General features: G+C 37.2%; 1 protein-coding gene across 1 annotated transcript; it reads left to right on the top strand.

Annotated features, from left to right (window-relative positions):
• Position 1: 1 nt before the first annotated feature.
• Positions 2–15079, top strand: RFT1 (RFT1 homolog; the record flags this gene model as incomplete). Its single annotated transcript, XM_026857600.1, has 12 exons — positions 2–162; positions 772–888; positions 2762–2951; positions 3530–3631; positions 4483–4617; positions 5478–5556; positions 5832–5882; positions 7251–7381; positions 9348–9492; positions 10456–10561; positions 11887–12136; positions 13016–15079. Coding segments are annotated over 12 exons (1632 nt in total), but the record flags the coding sequence as incomplete, so codon positions are not given.
• Between the last annotated feature and the right edge of the window lie 3762 nt (positions 15080–18841).

Raw genomic sequence — 18841 nt, 5'->3', positions numbered from 1 at the left:
CGCCGCCGCGCCTTGGCGGGAGGCGCCTCGGCCCCCGTTCGGCCCGCAGGTGTTTCCCGTGCCGCTTCCTCCACAGGTGCTGTTCCGGGCGGTCACCTTCGGGCTGAACGCGTTCACTCTGCGCTACCTCTCCCGAGAGCTGATCGGCGTGGTCAACGTGAGGTGAGGGCGGGGAGCACCGCACCCCCCGCGCTCTTCGCCTGACACCGGGCTGGCAGAGGCGAGGCGCCCCTCGGAGCAGGGCTCCCGGCGGGACGGGCCCTTCGGGTTTGGTCAGGCTCTCGGGCTCTGTGGTCCGGAGGGGGTGTTGCTAATAACGCTTTGCGTAACGCTGTTTCATGTACTGTGGGTGCTTTACAGTGTTTGGTCGCTGAATCTCTCCCAAGTTATTTTTTGACTTGAAACAGAGGTAGTGCTGGCCTGCTTTCCGTGTTAAACCGCCAGCTTGATGAGGAAAAGCTAGACGAAATTGTGTGTTACAAGCTGTTGCTAGACAATAAATTTTGCAATTGCGTTTTTGGTTTATGATATGCTTGAAGTATTTTTGCTATTTGAATAATCACATGTAATTCCTTTCCCTCCTTTTTTAAAGAGATGGTGATCATTTACCTCATATCACCGTGTTCTCTTTGCATGTTTGTTAGCTTTGTGAGGCAGTCTTGTGTAAAAGCTGTCAGCGATGCTAGTACATGAAGGATTTCAGAAGTAGTATGTAAAGAAATAACTTTATCTTTTTTTTTTTTTCTTTAACTTCCCCTCATCTTCCTTTAGGCTAACTCTACTGTATTCAACAGTTGTCTTCCTAGCCAGGGAGGCATTTCGGAGAGCTTGTTTGAGTGGAAGTACAAAGCGAAACTGGACCAAAACAATTAATCTACTGTGGCTGACGTAAGATACCTTTAGAAATTAATTTCTTTTAGAATTTATTTCTAACTCTTGTCTGAGAGCTCACAATACGAGAGCAAGTATTTATTTACTGAGGTAGCAGTTTCAGTATTGAGTATTTAGTAGCCTCAGTCATGTTTCAGGACTTGATGCAGGGAACTAGTCAAGTCTGTTGCTTTAGCATTAATGGGTTTGATCTCTTTTTGGAACACATGGGAAAGTGCATCACCAAAGGTGTTTGTTAATCAGGAGGTGTTTGTTCTATTGCCTACCCTGAAGTTTATGTTGTAGCTGTTAAAGGAAAATACTGTTGCATGTAGTCCTTTATTTTTTCTTCCTCTGCCTGCTCAGTTTTGCTCTTGTATTACTTGATGTTCATTTGTGAAGCTGCTTTAGAGATTTATTTTTTTTTTCCCTCTCAAATCAATTTTTTCAAGTCTTGAGCCCTGATGTGGTTTAATGGCATGACAATGCAATTGTTTGTTTTGGGTAGGATAGATGAGAAAAGGTGCAAGAAAGAGTTGGAATTAAGCAATAGGGAGTAAATTGGATAACTTCTTTCGACTGCAGTGCCATTTATATCAGAAAGTGAATAGCTTGAAGGCCACGTGAAGCTGTAGCCAGAGAGTATAATTTCATGTTGCAGCTAAGTGGGTTTTATGACTTGTTTCTCCCTTCTGGTTCCTGAATGTATCTCTCTGCTACTTCCTCTATGTCACATCTAGCAGCTGTGGAGCTGCAATTAGGTGGGTTGGGAAGTAAGTTGATCTGCCTGATATGGTGGAAAGCTAGCCCTGTACAACAAAATAGTCGTCTTCCACTGGGGCACCCTTCTGACTTTCCATAGAACAGCACAGCTATTAACTAGATCTGGCCCAGGAATGGGGAGTTATGCATGGTCATCTGCGTCTAGGTATAAAGAAGAATAATTATCCCTTTCAGGGATAGGTTTAATACTAATTTAAATGTATTAGATCTGTTCACTGTATTATAGTAAGTTTTCTCCTATTTGACAGCCTTTCAAGGGGGCATTAAATGGTAGTTAACAATGACTGTGTGCACCTTTTTCTTTTTAAATTTTTCCTTATAGAGAAGCATAATTTAAAATGAAGATTAACTTTCTTGAAGGATCTGAAATACGCCTTAGGAACTTGATGTCAGATACCTTAGGGATCTGATAATGGGAGGATCAAATAGATCCTGCTGCAGTGGTGTAAAACTTTCTGCACTCTGCCAGAAGCTTTGTGTTCCTGAAGCAGTGTTAACAGAAGGTAATACACGTCTGCACTCCTGTGCCTAGCTTGGCTTTACCATCGCTAGTCAAAGTGGCTCTGGGCTACAGTAGAGCATTGTGAACTGGCATACCTGAGATGCAGGCATGCATTTTCTTCTGCTCGCTCTGCTGTTGCTCTCTGGAGAACCAGTGATTTCTGGGTGAGACTTACAGTTGGAGTGGTGGCATCTTTAGCTGTTACAGCAAGATCCAACGCAGCTGGTCTGCCAAACTCCTTGTAACCACAGACTATAAAAATTGCAGCAATGATGAGTTTTCAGTATTGTGCAGGCTGATATGGGATCAGAATTACTCGGTCTTAGGGAACAAGAAATACAGATAGTTGACCTTGTGTTAGGTTCTTGAGTAGAAAATAGATGAGTCAGAAAAATGTTTTCTGTGGCTTGCAAAGAGTGCCTTAAAGATGTTCATCATAAAAAAAAAAGCTATTCTCGGTATAGTAACAGTAGAAATTAATTCCTCACTGAATAATTTTTTAAAAAATTATTTTGGACATGTGTGACATTTTAATATAGTTTTCTTTATTTTTTTTCCTGCTAAAGTAACATTTCTATTGATAATGTTTTTATGTTAACTTTTTAGAGTCCCTCTTGGTGGTTTTTGGTCTGTTTTATTGGGCTTAGTCTGGCTACATTTGCTTGAAGTACCTGATCCTTCTGTGGTTCCTCATTATCAGGCTGGTGTAGTGGCATTTGGTCTTTCTGCGATTATTGAACTTCTGGGAGAACCGCTCTGGGTTTTAGCACAAGCTCATTTGTTTGTGAGACTTAAGGTTAGTAAAGTACATGGGGTGTATGCGTGTGAGGGGAATTACCATTCCGTATTGAAAAGAACAGATTCCTGAACTAGATCTTTATATAGTCAAGCATATTAAAATCCAAACCTGTGTGTACTGTTTAGTACTGTATGGCATAGTTGTAACGTGGATATGAATTTGTACCTGTTTAAGCAAAAAAAGTTGGCTTATTTAGAAATCACCTCACTGATCATTAAATGATGACTTTTAATTGGAGGGAGAGGTACACAGCTTCCACAACTTAGCATTTCATTTGATTGTTGGTATGAAATTGTGAAATGCAACAATTGAGAACATGATTGTCTCAAGCAAAATTTTCTCCTTAATGTCCCATACAAAGGACTGGGAAAGTACAGTGGCCGAATTGTGAAATATGAGAATAGAAACGATACAGAGAAATTACGATCAAAGATGGCCAACCGAGCAGAAATAAACTGTGATTTGGAAAGTCCTATATTTCTACATAAGTTTTGTGTGTGAAACTAACGTATTTTAAGTTTGTGTATGTGGTTAAGTTTGTAGAAAATAAACCTCAGTTTTTTTCTTTCTCAAAGGTAACTGCTGAAAGCCTTTCTGTAGTGTCAAAATGCACTTTGACAGTTATTTTAGTAGTCTTTTATCCTCAGTGGGGCCTCTACATTTTTTCTTTGACTCAGGTAAGTTTCCTATGTTCTGTTCTTCTGTAAATTCTCAATTCATCTGAATTTTTCTTTGCCTTTGACATTTAGCCTGTTAAATAACTTTGGGGCAGTGAGAGAAAATGCCCCTGGGAGGTTTAAGATTTAGCACTTACATTTAGTATTTTCTTGACACTTGTTATTGTCTTGATACTGTGACCTCGAGCAGTTTAATGGAGGTGCGAGAATGCACCTTCTTTTGTCTGAAGGCACATTTTGCAAATAAGGTTATTTTGTTCTGTATAAGCTTTATGTTGACTCTTAATGAGTAACATTCTAATGCTTGAAGACTCTGTTCACCTGGCTTCAGAATTAATGTTAAAGTTTGGGTTCTACTATGTGGAAGACTATAATCTGTTGATTAAAGTGTTGAGTCACCATCCCTGGAGGTGTTTGAAGAATGTATGGTTGTGGCACTTAGGGACATGGTTTAGTGGTGGACTTGGCAGTGTTAGGTTAACAGTTGGACTCAATCTTAAAGGTCCTTTCCAACCTAAATTATTCTGTGAAGTAAGAGATGTAGGCAGTAGCTTCTCTGTCAACTTGATTTTTGACTAATTGCTTCATAGTTGGACTTTAAATAATCATTCTAAAAATGCTGCTTAATAGAGCATAAAAGTTAGCTATGATAACCTAGTAATTAAAAAAAAAAAAGAGATCAACAGCATTCTTGAGATGTGTTAATGTCTTTACTAGTTTAATATTGGACAGGAATAAGGTCTCACTACATTTTCTCACTGAATTTGGGTCTCTAGTATGTAATTCTAGCATGTAATTCTACATTTGTAACTTAATTTTCACTGTTTATCTTTGCTTCTCTACTTTTCCAGCTTTTATATGCCAGTGTTCTGGTAATGTGCTATGTAATTTATTTTGTGATGTTTTTGGGATCTCCTGAAGCAACAAAGAAGTCATTTCCAGTTACTAGAGTGACAGCTCTATTACCTAACTTGGTAGAAGATGAGGTAGGTTGCACAGATTATTTTTTGATTTCTTTTTTTTAAGTCTTTCTTGAGAGAGCTTTGAAAATTAGTTTGAGATAGTGAAGTTAATAGAGAGGGCATATCTTAGCACTGTAGAAGATATGAAGATATGATTAATTAAGGAAAAAAAACCAACCTTGAGAATTCTTCATGTAGTTTGTATTAGTAAAATCCTTGTCAGAAAAATGTTCTGAAACTTGAACACTGTGGTACAGGTTTGTTGCTGAATTATCTTTTAGTATCTTTGCATAAACCCTTAGCTGGAGATTACAGAGTACATGTACAGTATGCAGGGGAATGAACGGGTATCACTGGATCAGAGGCAGGAAGGAGACCAGAGCCATTTTACCATGGATTTTGGTACTTCGACTTTTCATCAAAATAAACGTACACAGCATCCTACAGATAAATCTCTCAAGAGAAATGAGGCAAAGAAAGAAGTGAAAAGACACAGTGAAGAAGAAAACCCTTTGAAAGATCTACAGATTGAAAAGATAAAGGTGGTTCTTGGTTGCAAGACTTGTAGGAACAGTTTGAAGAGCAGTAAACAATTTGTATCTACGATGAAGGTGGAAGTTATATTGGCATACTAAACAGCATGGCGGGTTTTTTCTCTCTCTATCTTCGATTAGTATTTTCTGTAGAAAGCTTGTTTGAATACTTTATCTGCCACAGTAGTAATTTTCAGCAAGGGGAAAAAGTCTTCACCTGATCAGTGATATTGGTGCTTGAATTCAGCAGTATTTTATGTACTCTAGACTATTGTACTGGCTGTTTATTTTCTATCTCTGCTCTGTAGTTTCAATCATGTTTATTATGCTTCAGTACTTTTTTTTTTGCAGACCTTTGTGAATGGGAAGGAAGCACGGTTGACTTGGAGTTTCTTCAAACAATCCTTCTTGAAGCAGATTTTGACAGAGGGTAAGGCTTGATATATAGTTGTGATGGAGAGGGACTAGTGAATACTATTTACAAAACTGACTTAAAGCTTGAGAAAACTGGGGGCATGTGGGCGTGTGACTTTCAGAGATTGTTGCTAATAGATGTTACCAATCTGAATGAAGTTTTTGAGGGTATTCTGAACTAGGTCCTGTCCTGTATGACTTTCTCTTGAATACTTAATATTGGAAGTGTCTGAACAACTATTTGGAAAGAATTAGGGACTTGATCTTAAATTCTTTATTTTGAATTTACAGGTGAACGTTATGTGATGACTTTTTTGAACGTGTTAAATTTTGGAGATCAGGGTAAGTGTCACCACAGTACCATCACACAGTTTTCTTAGTTACTGCTCTTCAGGTGACTTAAAGTATTTGAAGATAACTTGAAAATCTGGGAAGATTTCAAAGCCTTTTTGACTTTGAGATACATTTCAGAGATACAGATAACAATTTAATTTAAGATCCTGGATTTTAACTTTTTTTTTTTTGAATCAAAACTTTCCAGTTGGATATGCAATACCATGTATCTTGTTCCTTTTTTTAAAAAAAAAACCCCAAAACCCTGACTATTACAGTTGTCTGTCTTCAGTTTTTGTAGATATGTTTTCCTGCTGTTTTCTGTTTTCCTTTTGAATCTGTGTTAGCTGTTAGGGCAAGAACATAATTGTTTATAGCACTGCATCTCAAAACTGAATTATGTTCCATAAAAGAATTCAGTGTGGTTAGTGTGTTGCAGTAGCTGTTCAGATGACTGAGTTGGCAGCACCTTGGGTCTTCATAGCCTGGGGAAGGAAAATAGATTGTAATTGTTGGCCTACTGTTAGGAGTTTCTTGGATAGTTTGAATTACTTTTAATTGCTGGCAGTAGTATGTTCCCTCATAAATGCTGAATGTATGTGCTTGCCACCAGTTACTGCAGCCACTTCTGATCCTCCTCCAGTGTGGAATAATTGAGCTGCCTCTTACTTAAAGGGTCTTTGAAAGAGCAATGCGTACAAAAAATGTCTGTGCTCTTAAAACGTTGAGAAGCATTGCTTCCAAGTCCTGCGAAATCAGCCTGAACCTTACTCTGTTAATTCATTGTGAATATATAAAAGCACTTACCCACGTACCTGATTTCGTAATCTGTCAAAGACTGTATTCTCTGTGTGTATGTATATATGCACATCGATGTCTTAGCAGGTTTGGAGCAGTATCTTGCTGAGTATGGAAGTGTTGGTAAAATGTCTCATAGGCTTGCTCTTCCCTTTCAGTGAAAGTAAAAAGAGCCACCTCATAGTAAAAATGGATCTTTCTTGTCTCCTTTATCAGTAAATATTAAATTCTGGTTTTCTTTCAGTTAAATTAATCAGGATCTTTTAACTTCCTCAACAGTAAGAGTCTTAAATGTGGCTTAGTATTGTTACTAGATTCATATCTCTGTAGTTGATGCTTTTGTCCTGGCTTTGCCATCTAATGAGCAACCCTTGTAATTTAGAGCTGTGATGGCTGACCATCAGGATTTTTAGGGAACATTGTTTTAACGTTCATTAAATTAATTTGTTTTTTCTTTGTTCGGTGGCAATGCTAAATTAGAATTCAGGTAATTGTTAAAGACTTGGAATTAAGATGTGTCTAAAAAAAAATTACAGGTTGTTGCTATGTTGGTGTTTTTGTTTTTTTTTTTTTTTAAAGGTGTATATGATATCGTGAATAATCTTGGTTCACTGGTAGCCAGGTTTATCTTTTTGCCTATTGAGGAGAGTTTTTATGTCTTCTTTGCTAACGTGTTGGAAAGAGGGAAGAACGTAAAGGATCAGAAGCAGGTATGTTTATTTTGGGTTAATTACATGTAAAATGCTTAATTTTGTTACAGATAAGTTGCATCACAGAAATGTGACTGACAGAAGCATCCGTTTAAGTTTGAGTAAAAAGGCTGTTAAAATTGAAAAGTTGAAGTGGAGAAAAAAATGTTGAGTGAGGCTGGACCAAAAAGAAAATATGTAAAATGCTGATGAAACAAATTAAGATATTTAGCAGAATAATACTGTCTTTTATTATAACTGAAGTTAACATCACCTGCTCCAAACAGTGTGATGTAAACCCTAGTGTACTGTGTATCTCCAGATACACTTAGAAACAGCACAGATTTAAATAATTGCCTATCAAATAAATAGTCTGAAAATATTTGATCTACTTGAAACTCTTAAGTAGCTGTTGAAGTATTGAAATAGTAATGTGTTGGAAGAGTGCAGTTTTGGGAAGAGGAGAATTGTATTTTTCCTGAGCTTTTGGATTATATGTGGAATATCAATGGTTAAACAAACCAGAGCTTTGTTTCACAGAGTAATATTCGTGCATGCTGTCGGTAAGAAATACTTGATCAGCCTCGGCTTTTGTCTGATACTATGGCAACTTTTTGCAGTAATTCTACTTGCTGTAGCATGCAGTTCAACAAATGCCATGCTTCAGGTCATTGGTGGGCTAAGGAAGGTGTACGTATATTTTATATATAATCTACCTGATATGTAAGTGGAAAATGGTTATGAGTTTTCACTGTATGTAGCGAAGTTACATTACATTACAAGAATGCCTCTTGTAATGAGGTAGTAGAACTGACCAAGTTACTTGCTCTGGTGTGGCAAATCCTGTAGTCCTGTACAGCAGGAAGTCTGACCTTCCCACTGCCTCAAACCGTGGCCTTGGGCAGATCTTGTGCTCTTCTTTGCTGCTGACTAGCTGTTAAACATGGGCAATTTCCTTGAACAGACATATTCATGGCTAATTGTCATGTCCCAGTTTCTCTGGAAGACTCAGATTCTCCAGTTCCCAGGTCAGGATTAAGGTGAAATGACACCAAAGATTCTTCAATTCACAGAACTTAATTTTTGTTTGCTCACAACAGATAATTGGTATGAAACTTTGTCAGTAATCTTTGCATTCTCTGCAACAAGGCAATAAACTTACACTGACCAGTGGCAGATACTAAAACACGCCCCAATAATCCTTAAGCAGGCCCTGACAAGCCTTGCCTTATATGTGGCATACAGAATAAGAATGGGAGAGAAAAGGGGAAAGAGGAAAAGAGAAAGACAAAAAGGAGGATTTTACCAGTCCTGGTTCCGTTTTTGGTCCAGGTCTGGAGGAGCACGGGCATGTGGGACTTTGACTTGTGTCCTTTTATAATTCCTTGCCCCTCCTCCGAGTGGGCGCTTGGACTCATTAGGCTAATTACACATCACGTGCAGTTTATGCTTCTAGAATTCTCCTTGCTTTTGCTACATGTGCAGTTCATACTTTGAGAGTCTGCTGGAAATGGGTTGGTCGGCTCAGGGGCCATTGGGGAGTTACTCCTCCCTCCCTGCAGGTGTGACTATTGTTTGACCTTTGTGAAAACAGCTTCTCTATTGACTCTTCACAGAGTCATTCGAGATAGGGAAGTTCAGCCTTCAAAAAGTGTGGTCCCATCTCCGCAGGACCTGCTTCTTTTGCCGTGCCTCCCTGCCGTTACCTGCACACCCCTGGTGTTTCCATAAAAACACTTTGCCAAAGTTCTTTATTGGATGGCTGAGATGTTAGCTGTGGCTTCATCAAACCGTCACACTAATATTTGTGTAGCGTTTGTAATGAATAAAGCATATAATGGAATAATAAATACATTTAAATTGTTGGAAGTTAAGACCATGTGTATGGATAAATCTCACCCCTTTTTACACTGCAGCCTATTTTTTTTCCTGTCAAGTAGCTTTTCTGTTGATTCTGATTCCTGTGATCTAATACATTATTTTCCAGGATGATGTTGCTATGGCTGCAAATGTATTAGAATTGCTGTTGAAACTTGTGCTTCTGATTGGCCTTACCATCACAGTATTTGGCTATGCCTATTCTCAGCTGGCTCTGGATATTTACGGAGGCTCAATGCTCAGTTCTGGAACAGGTAAAGATTTATAGAGCTGGCAAAGAAGCCATTCTTTCAAAAGAGAAACTTTCAGACTTGTTTACTGGGAAGGACTGTGTTTAGGAATATGGATGCAAGTCAAGTGACTCACAAGTAATTTTAGTTTTTAACCTAATGATAATGTGTGAAAATGAAATGTTGAACTTCTGTACTGACTTATTTGATCAGATATTTATGGATATATTAATTTGGATATATTTTTTTCTTTAGAGTGCTCTTTAGTGTAATGTTTTCATGCATGCCTGGAAAGAAAGTCTTTGGCTCTGCCTCACTTCTGTGGTGTATTTACTGCTCACTGGGCAGTTGTTCTTTAGAACTGAAAAAGGAGACTCAGTAATAGGAACTACGTTGCTGCCATCAAGAAAGAATATTCAGGGATGCACACTAACCTGCTAAAAAGCATAGGATTTTTTTCCCATGTTACTATATCTGAAGGTCAAGAAAAAGATTAAGGTCTGAATGGAGAGTTTTGAAGTCATGTATGAATTATCTCTGACCCATAAAAATCTGAATATAATTTTTTATCTAACACAATTTTGAATGTATTGAACAGCCTTTCTGTTTTTCTTAGTGTTGTATTCAAAATAAGCATTTTATTGCTTTTAGAACCTTGTAATGACTATTGGATTAATTTCCACATATTTCTGTACAAGAGAAGATTTGGGTTAGAATAAATATTTTTAATTAGGTAATTCCCTTTAATCCCTTTTTTATGGATATCTTTTCTCTTACTATAATAACATATTCTTGAGTGGTTTAGGTTTTGTTTTTTTTATTTGCCTTATTTATTTTTGTTCCTGTCGATATCTAGACAGAGAACTTTTTCAAATGAACTTAAGTTTCCATTATTAGTGGAATACTTTTATCTCTTAGTGAACGTAAAATCAATGTGTTTTTTAAAAGAAATAATAATCTACTTATCATTCTAACATGTTTTTTTAGGTCCAGATCTCCTCCGATGTTACTCGTTATATGTCCTATTTCTCGCTATCAATGGAGTAACAGAATGTTTTACGTTTGCTTTGATGTGCAGAGAAGAGGTAGACAGGTAGGAAATAGTGTCCCCAGAATATCCTTGTAATTATTTTGCATATGGTTTGCTTGGAGTTTGTACATAAAGAGAACAGTTGTTCTGTGTGGTTATGTGCTTGGAAATGCTCTTTTTTCCAAAGAGCAAATTTCTTTCTGCAGTCACTTTTAAAAACTGTGTTCCTTTTATCCAGAGCCAGCTGCAACAGATGGGCAAGCAAACATGCACTACTTCATTTTTTTTACATGCTTGTATTTGTTAATAAACATTGATCTTAAAAATTTATTTGTAATGACCTTATAAAAAGATTAGTGCATTTGAAATCAGCCTAGATATATCCTGCCACATTGAAAATCAACTCTTATTTAGCCGTCTGCATGTAGATTTAGATGTAGAAGCTTTAGCAGATGTTTAAACATTTGAGTAAAAAGGTCAGAAATTAAGAAATAAAGATTGTTACCTTAGCTGTTGGTACATCACTAACTGGGAAAGTAAATGTGAAGTTTTGTTTTCTGTACATATGTTCTTGAAGTTATCCTTTAAGACAAACTATCACTGCAAACTTCTTAAAAATTTGCAGCTGTTAAAATTTTTCATGTACAGTTACTGTATATCAGGTACACTTCTGAATGATCTAAATTGTGGGTCTGAATGCAGTGAATTATCTACTTTTAAGTAGGAGGTTGGACTAGATCCTTTTAAGATTCCTTCCAGCCTGGAGTATTTCTTGATTCTGTGTTCATCCTGGATTATTGATTTTGAAGCCTAGTTGCCTTCCCAGTGTTACCATCAAGGATTTTTTTTTTGCTTATGTAGCAGCTGGCCCTTACAAGGCCTTTCCAAATTAATTTCAGTGAGGTCTACTTTCCATAGTCAAAGTAGTATCTTTTTAGATTTAGCAAGGGCAGCTTTCATGAACCCTTTAAAGTGGGAACTTGTTTTCAAAGCTACTGTTTGGAGCAGAAGCTAAATAAAGCATCATCTGTTGTCCATTATTTTTCTTTAATACCTAGCTAAAACAGAAAAAAAAAAAAAAATTTACATTACTAGTCATTGTTACGACATTTTAATTTTAAAATGAGGGTACAGCTGATTAGTAAAATTATCATTTCCTTCACATAATGTAGTTCTTGGTTTAATTTGTTTGGTGTATTTTCCATTCTTTCAGTAAATTTTTTAATTGACATCTCGATTCTCCAATTTATCTTCTTCAGTTAGAAGGTGGTAAGAGAATTTCTTTTCCTCATTTTAGAAGATGAATTGTGGTATTTCTTCAAGGATAAAGTTAATAAATGGCTACTGTAACTATATACATTGCTAAATTGTTTCTTTTCTTTTTCTAGGTACAATTTTGTTATGCTGGCCTTGTCTTTCACATTTCTGTGCATCTCTTACTTCCTGACCCGCTGGCATGGCAGTATAGGCTTTATCCTTGCCAACTGCTTTAACATGGGTATTCGAATAGCTCACAGCATCCACTACATCTATGATTACTTCAAAGAAAGCACTTACAGACCTTTGACAGGCTTGCTTCCCTCACCATTTTTGGTACTTGTTTATATCCTAAGTGGAGTAATCACAGGTTTCTCAGAGGTAAGCATCTTCCTCAGATTTTGCTTTCACTATGAAAGTCAGTGTCAAATGTCTTCTGTGTCCACAAGCAGAGAAATAGCACTGGCAAAAAAGGCTTGTGAGGACAGGCTGGAAGACTTCCGTTACAGACAGGACAGTATATAATATTAAGAGACTTTATCTTTGATACAAAGTTATCTCTGACACCTGTAGAAGGTGTATCTGACATGTAAAATAAAATTTAACACATTTCCTGCTGTCTGCAGATGAATCCATGTCCTTGGTTCTTAATAATTGAAGTTTTTCAGTAACGCAGAAACTTATTAAAAATTCTGTAGTAAGTGATAGAGGAAAAAACCAAAGCAAGAACAAGAAAAAAATTGCTAAGAGCACACTTATCATATTTATTCAGACTACAAGATGGTAAGTGCACAGACTAATTATTACAGAGATGGTAGCATTTCAATGTACAAAAATTTGACAGTTTGAAAGTCTGTTATGCCTTAGAAAGGAGATCTTGATTTTTTGAAATGGGAGATTTCCGGTGGGGTTTTCTTAGAAACCAGCCTAATACATGGCTGCAAAGTAGCAGACTTTGCATGATAGCACCAGCAGAGTTGTCCTAATATCTTAACATATTTCTGCATGCCATATAATAGCACCCTCCACATTTACCAGATATCTACTGAGTGCTTATTTTTTCTGACAGTTTTCTTAGAAAGCAAGTGTTGTGACTAAAAGATGATTTCTTGTAGGATCAATGCTTGTGGCATGCTTGGCTTGGCTTGATGGTGACGTTGGCATGGTCAAGAGAGGTGTTGGATCTTTTTTGTCATTGAGATAGTAAATCTACTTTGTGCTGACTAGTTTTCCTGTAATTGCTTGTTTCCTTTGTTGTAGGTATTCTTCTGCTGTGACAAGGGTTGGATGGCAAGGCTGATTCACATCAGCGTGGGCGCTCTGTGCTTTGCAGCGACCGTCGCTACTATATTCCACACAGAGACTAAGCTGATCCACTTTGTCAGAAGCCAGTTCCTCTCCCGGTACATGAAGAAAGGAACATGAAAAGCTCATGTTCTTGTACATGCTTGCAGTAAAGGGCTGTATTTTTTGCATGAAATCTGTATGGAAGAAGGCTTCCATATGGGTTTATTGGAAACATTAATATTGGAGTGGCGATGTAAAAGACTTCCAACTGAATGTTATTTTGTCTTCTAAGCTGGTTAGTACTGTGAAAGAGAGATGAGTAACTTTATCCATCATTCTTTTCTAAGCTTTTCTTCAAACAGACTCTTTGGTAATGAATGAGCATCTAAGACACACCCTTCTGATGTAACCTAGTTGACAGACTTCGTGGAGAGAGAATCCATTCTTACCAATAGGGAGTACATGTATGAAGGCATTATATGACTTAAATCTTATGATGTAATTAAGAATGCCCTTATTTGGCATGGTGGGCTGCTGAACTGATTAGAAAATAAATAGTCTGACAAAAAAACCCAAACAAAAGCAAACAACCAAACACACTGCTCCCCCCCCCCCCCAAATGCACAGAGCGAAAGCTGAAGAAAACACTAGAGCAAGGACCAGTAGCAAGGTCACTGTTGCTGAAGTGCATCATAATGCAGTGGAAAGAGATCCAGTTGTCAGTGATTTTAAGTGTAAAGCAGTGAATGGGAAGTTCTGATGTTTACAAATTAATGACATACGCAGCATGTGTCCATTCTAGCTGTATCAGATTATTTCATTCAGCAGACAGTTCATTTGTGAGGGTGTTGAATAAGTTGTCAAAAATACTCTGAAGCCTTAGTTAAAAGAAGAAAGGGACTTTAAGCAGTGTTTTATAGGAGGTTTTAAGTATAATCACACTGGTGCTGAAGTTCCAGAAGGTTAATCATAAAACTTCTTACTTTCATTCCATTGCTTTGTTGTTATCTGAGATTTTAATGCCAGCGTGAATAGAAATGATTTTGTCCTCTGCAAATTCGAATATTAAATTTATTTTATAAGATTTCTTCCAAGAATGTATGCATATTGAAACTTTTGTTACTGGATAGAAAATGCTTTTTTCTATTGAAACCAGTTTTCATGTCTTGTTCCTTTGCTTGTTCAAACTTAACCTTTGTATTGATTTTTTTTTTTTTTTTGAATTGTTGAAAATTTGGACATTAGGAAATTGTTAAATTATATGTTAGGCTGCTGGTTTTGGGTTGACTAATGGTATATTTTTTTTTCTGGTCTAAGATCTGAATTTGGCAGTTTCAGAACATATCATACAAGTGGCAGTTTTATAATGATCAGTGTTCCCTTTGCATTGTTTGGATGGACCAAAAAATGTCAAGTGATGAAAAATGTGTCCTCAGACATGTACAGTCAAAAGCTTTTAGCTTAATTATGTAGCAATTCCTCAGATCCTCAGACTGCTTAAATTTCTTCACTGTAATGGCATTGTGAAGTTCATCCTGGTAATCATAGCTCATGGAGTGAAATGCTTTCTGGTATCTGTTTTCAGTTTGGTACTGTTAGAAACATTTTTTGAACTCTGGTAATTTTCACTTGGAGAATATCACCAGAGATGCTTTATGTGAGAATTTGGCGACTGAAAAATGATCACAGAGAAGCCAAAATGTAACAGTGGTAGAAAGAGAAAGGTGCACTTCCTCAGCTAATGGTGGTGTCTCCATTACCTGGCTGGAAGGTGCTAGAGACAGACTTGCTGATTCTTATGAAGTTATTATGAAATCTGTCTAAATAAAACCCTCTACACTATTCTGCCCTGCTAAGTGAATTTGGTAGTTTTTTGTCTTTTAAGTTTTTTCTCTTCTGAGTTATCTTGCAGCTTTTTTTGGTTTGTTTTTATCAGGTATGGAGTTTATGAAGTACAGTTCCATACATTGCAGAGGATTGAAACTTCTTTATTATAAATTGTCAATGTGTTTTCTTTACCTACTTGTTCATAATTAATAAACAAACAAGACGGTTGAACTAAAGGACTCTTTTAGGGTCTTTTTCTGCATGGCTTTGGGACCCTCCTGTGGGAATATCTCAATCTGTACAGTGAATTTTAACTAATTCTTGGAATGAGGAATTTTGTATAGCCCTGCACTTGTGCTTTGGAGACTGAAGAACTTTTCCTGCCAAATGAGCTTGCAGTCACACTGTCTTGTCTAGTCTCATGATCACAGCTGTACAGTGATACTATTTCTGCTGCTAGTATTTGCATAAATAGGGTGGTGTGAGATCGCACTGTTCAGATAGTAGGCTGTCTAGTCTTACAAATATTTTTTAACGTAAATGCTGCATATGCATTTTAAAGAGAAGTTACATCTTTAAACTAGTTTGATTTCACATTGGAAAGACTTACAATTACCTCTTGCATCTCAACAAGTGAAAGATACAATTTCATATGAATCAGGAAGACATTTAACATGGCTTAATCACTGTTCATTTGCAAATTAAGGATATCTTCCTCTTTTAATCTGTAAGCAGTTAAGTGATGATTGGCTGGGTTTTGTGGTTTTGGTTTTATTTTTTTAAAAATACATTTTATGTGGCAGGAAATGGCACAGAGGGGCAAGAAGTACAGACCTAATAAGCTGTCTCCTGGTTTCTTATTTATCTGTGATTATGTGAAAGTTAATTGCTTTATTTATAAAGAAGTAAACTCTGTCAAACTCAGGGACAAAGCTGGGATTGGGTTTGACCAAATTTCCCTTTTTTTTTTTTTCCAGTTCTGTCTGGCAAAGGCACAGTGGGAAGTTTGTAAATTTCATTGAAGCTGTTTTGCAGTGTTTTTCAGAAATCCTGTAGCTCAAGCCAAAGGAGAATTAAACTGTATTTCTTTGGAGAAAAGAATTATGATTTCATACATCATGTGATGTGGAGTTTTTTTAATAGTTGGATGTATGACATTCAAACAACTGTAAGATAAAATTTATTTCCCTTACATCTTGTTTTTGTCTTCCAGTTAAGGCGCATTGGAGTGTTATTTGTATCTTTGGTACAGTTGATGCTTAAATTTGGTTGAATATTTTAGGATCTTTTATGTATAAATTAATGTATCAACCTAGAAACTTGCACACCATTTCCTAACAAACACAGTGAGAAAATTTACTGTAGTATTTTTTTTAAGAACTGGAATCACTATAGTCACCTTTCTTCCTCTTTGCTTCTGTGAAAATGTATACTTGTATGGATTGAAATGACCATGTTTCTTTGCTTTTAAGCAATGTGTTGTTGCAATAAAAACTGTTGAAGTGGCAAGGAGTAAACCTGATACTTAATGAACGTTGTTAGCTGAATTATGCTGCAACTGGTAACACTAGTGTTAAGTACTAAACAATTGTTGAACTGTTCTTTTATTTCCTAGTATGACAAATATTTTACTTATATATAAAGAAATAGAAGGATGGGTGCACGCACACGTATTTGGGAATTTTTTTTGAAAGAAATTAGGAGTTAAAGCTTTACTTTAATGATTAATCTGCTGTAGTGGGCATGAAAAGCAATTGATGTAAGCTTGAATGTTGACCACAGGTTAGCACCCCTAAGAGGTGTTGACTTTCTAATAAGAAGGATTGCCCAAGTGTGAGTAACTTGAAGTCATCTAGACCCAGTTTGCTGGCTTCTGGATAGTGCTTAAATCTAAACTTTGAAATTCTTTTTGTGGATTTTATATTTCTTGCTGTTTGAACATCACAATTTTTTTGTGGTTTATTTTAAAGATATTACTGAAGAGAGAGGATTTGAGGCTTTTTGAACCATATCATTTTTGAACCAGATCATCAATAGATCTGCTGAGATATAATGATTTTGTTTGGCACAAAATACATCTCATTTGCATTCTGATAGTGCTATGTAAATGCAGTTCATTTTCATTATAAGCTTAAAATGAAGTTTGAAGCTCTCCACATCTGATGTACAGCTGGGCCATGGAAACTAAGTGCAAGGCATGCTCAGAAGCATTAGCAGCTGGGCGATCTAAACTAAACAGTCATAGGAAGTGCTTATCTCTGTTGTGTTTTGGATTACTTCCACAAAAAGGTGATTGTTCTCTTTGGTTTATGGATCTGAACTGTGGTTCATGCACTACCTTGCTGTGATCTAGAAGGAGGAATGGAATGAGAATGAGAAAATCTAGAAGGAGATTTTAAGTTGGGATGTCCGTAACTGCACACTGCTATCATGAGCTTCGTTCACAGATTCTGATGAGAATGCTGCTAGGGTAGGATAGTTGGTTTTCCAGATGTAATTGTGGGGGAAAGGTTTTGTTTTTGTTTTGTCAGACTTCCTGTTCAGTTGTGGTAAGTGAGCATCTAATGGAGCTCTGTGTGTTGATTTGCTGGCTAGGTTTTGTGATTCACAGACATACCTGTCTTCAGAGTGACTTAACTTCCAGAGTGTTTTCTGCCATCTCACTGAACTGAGAACATGGAAAGGAACACAACCAGGACAGACATGTTATCTCTGTGACCCTTTCAAGAAGACTTAAATTACTAAATCTGTGTTAGAAAAAAAAACAACTGAGAGACACCGCAGTTCTTAAACACAGGTAAGATGTATGTAATGTGCTAGTAAATGAGAATCATGTTTTGCTCTTCATGATGTGCTTTGGAGAGAGTGCTTCAAGAAGGGAGCAACAGAACTTCGGAGAAGACTGCAGGATTTTGCCTGTAACTTTCTTGAATGTGGGAGTACTTCAAACTCTTGCTCCTTCATTGCTCCTCCTTGGGAGAAGGAGGAGTGTGAAACTGCACTGATGCTGTTCCAAAGAGATGTGCTGGTGTCTCAGAGAGCAACTGAGGCCTAGTCATGCACTATCTCTGAGAAGAAGCCTTGTGATCACTCGTGAACGTCTTCAATTCCTTCCTTTTTTGATACTTTTTTTCTTTTTGATTCGTGACACAGTTTCACTTGTATGTTGGTAAACGATTCATAACCAGCTCCTGTACATAGATATCTCTCTTCTATTTGCTGAAAATTCAATTTCGGCAGTCTCAATGTAAAAATGTGTTAGGTCACCAGAGTCCTGCACTGGGGTGGAATGAGGGAGGTGTCAGCTAGCTGAAGGTTATATTATGGCCTGTTTGCAAGCCCTGACAGCAGGGAGTGAGGAGGGAGCAAATTAAGGTTGCACAGAAGACTAACTGGGTCTTCTTTTCAGTTCTGGATGCTTGACTTGGCAGTACTAACATTTTCCTAATGGAAGTTTTTTGGGGAATAATTTTATAAAGCAAGTACTATAAAGTGTGCTTAAGCCTTCTCTTATTTGTGTAATGATTTTTAGCAGTCTTTTGGGGCTGGTGGGAAAGGAAGAGGGGAAATGTGGCAGAGCATGGTACGTGTGCAGGGACTGTAGTGTCCCTCTGAGGGAAGGTCATTAGTCTGTAAGTTACTTCATCTCTGGATGCATTTCTGTCACTGCAAATAAAACTCTTTGAGTACATATGTGCACAAGTGCTTCTCTAGGCAACTAGTAGAACATGCTTGGAAGAAGCGGATTATGTCTATGAAGTAGAATATACTTTGCTGCAGACTGTTTATCATTCTGCTTTGCTGGTCAAGTAGGCTTTTATTTATGCATTGAAAATACAGATAATAGTGTGTGACAATATTCTTTTTCTCTCTAACAGTCCTCCCGTTTGAGGTAGACTATGTAAGTCTGGAAACTGGGTTTTCCTGTGGTTCCTTCAGAACTGTACTGAAGGGGTTTAGTATTCATACCCC

The sequence above is a fragment of the Athene cunicularia genome (assembly GCF_003259725.1).
Source record: "Athene cunicularia isolate RWA chromosome 12 unlocalized genomic scaffold, athCun1 chr12_part1, whole genome shotgun sequence".
Lineage (NCBI taxonomy): Eukaryota > Metazoa > Chordata > Aves > Strigiformes > Strigidae > Athene > Athene cunicularia.
Note: the sequence above shows the minus strand (reverse complement) of the source record. Positions and strands in the feature narration are given on the sequence as shown.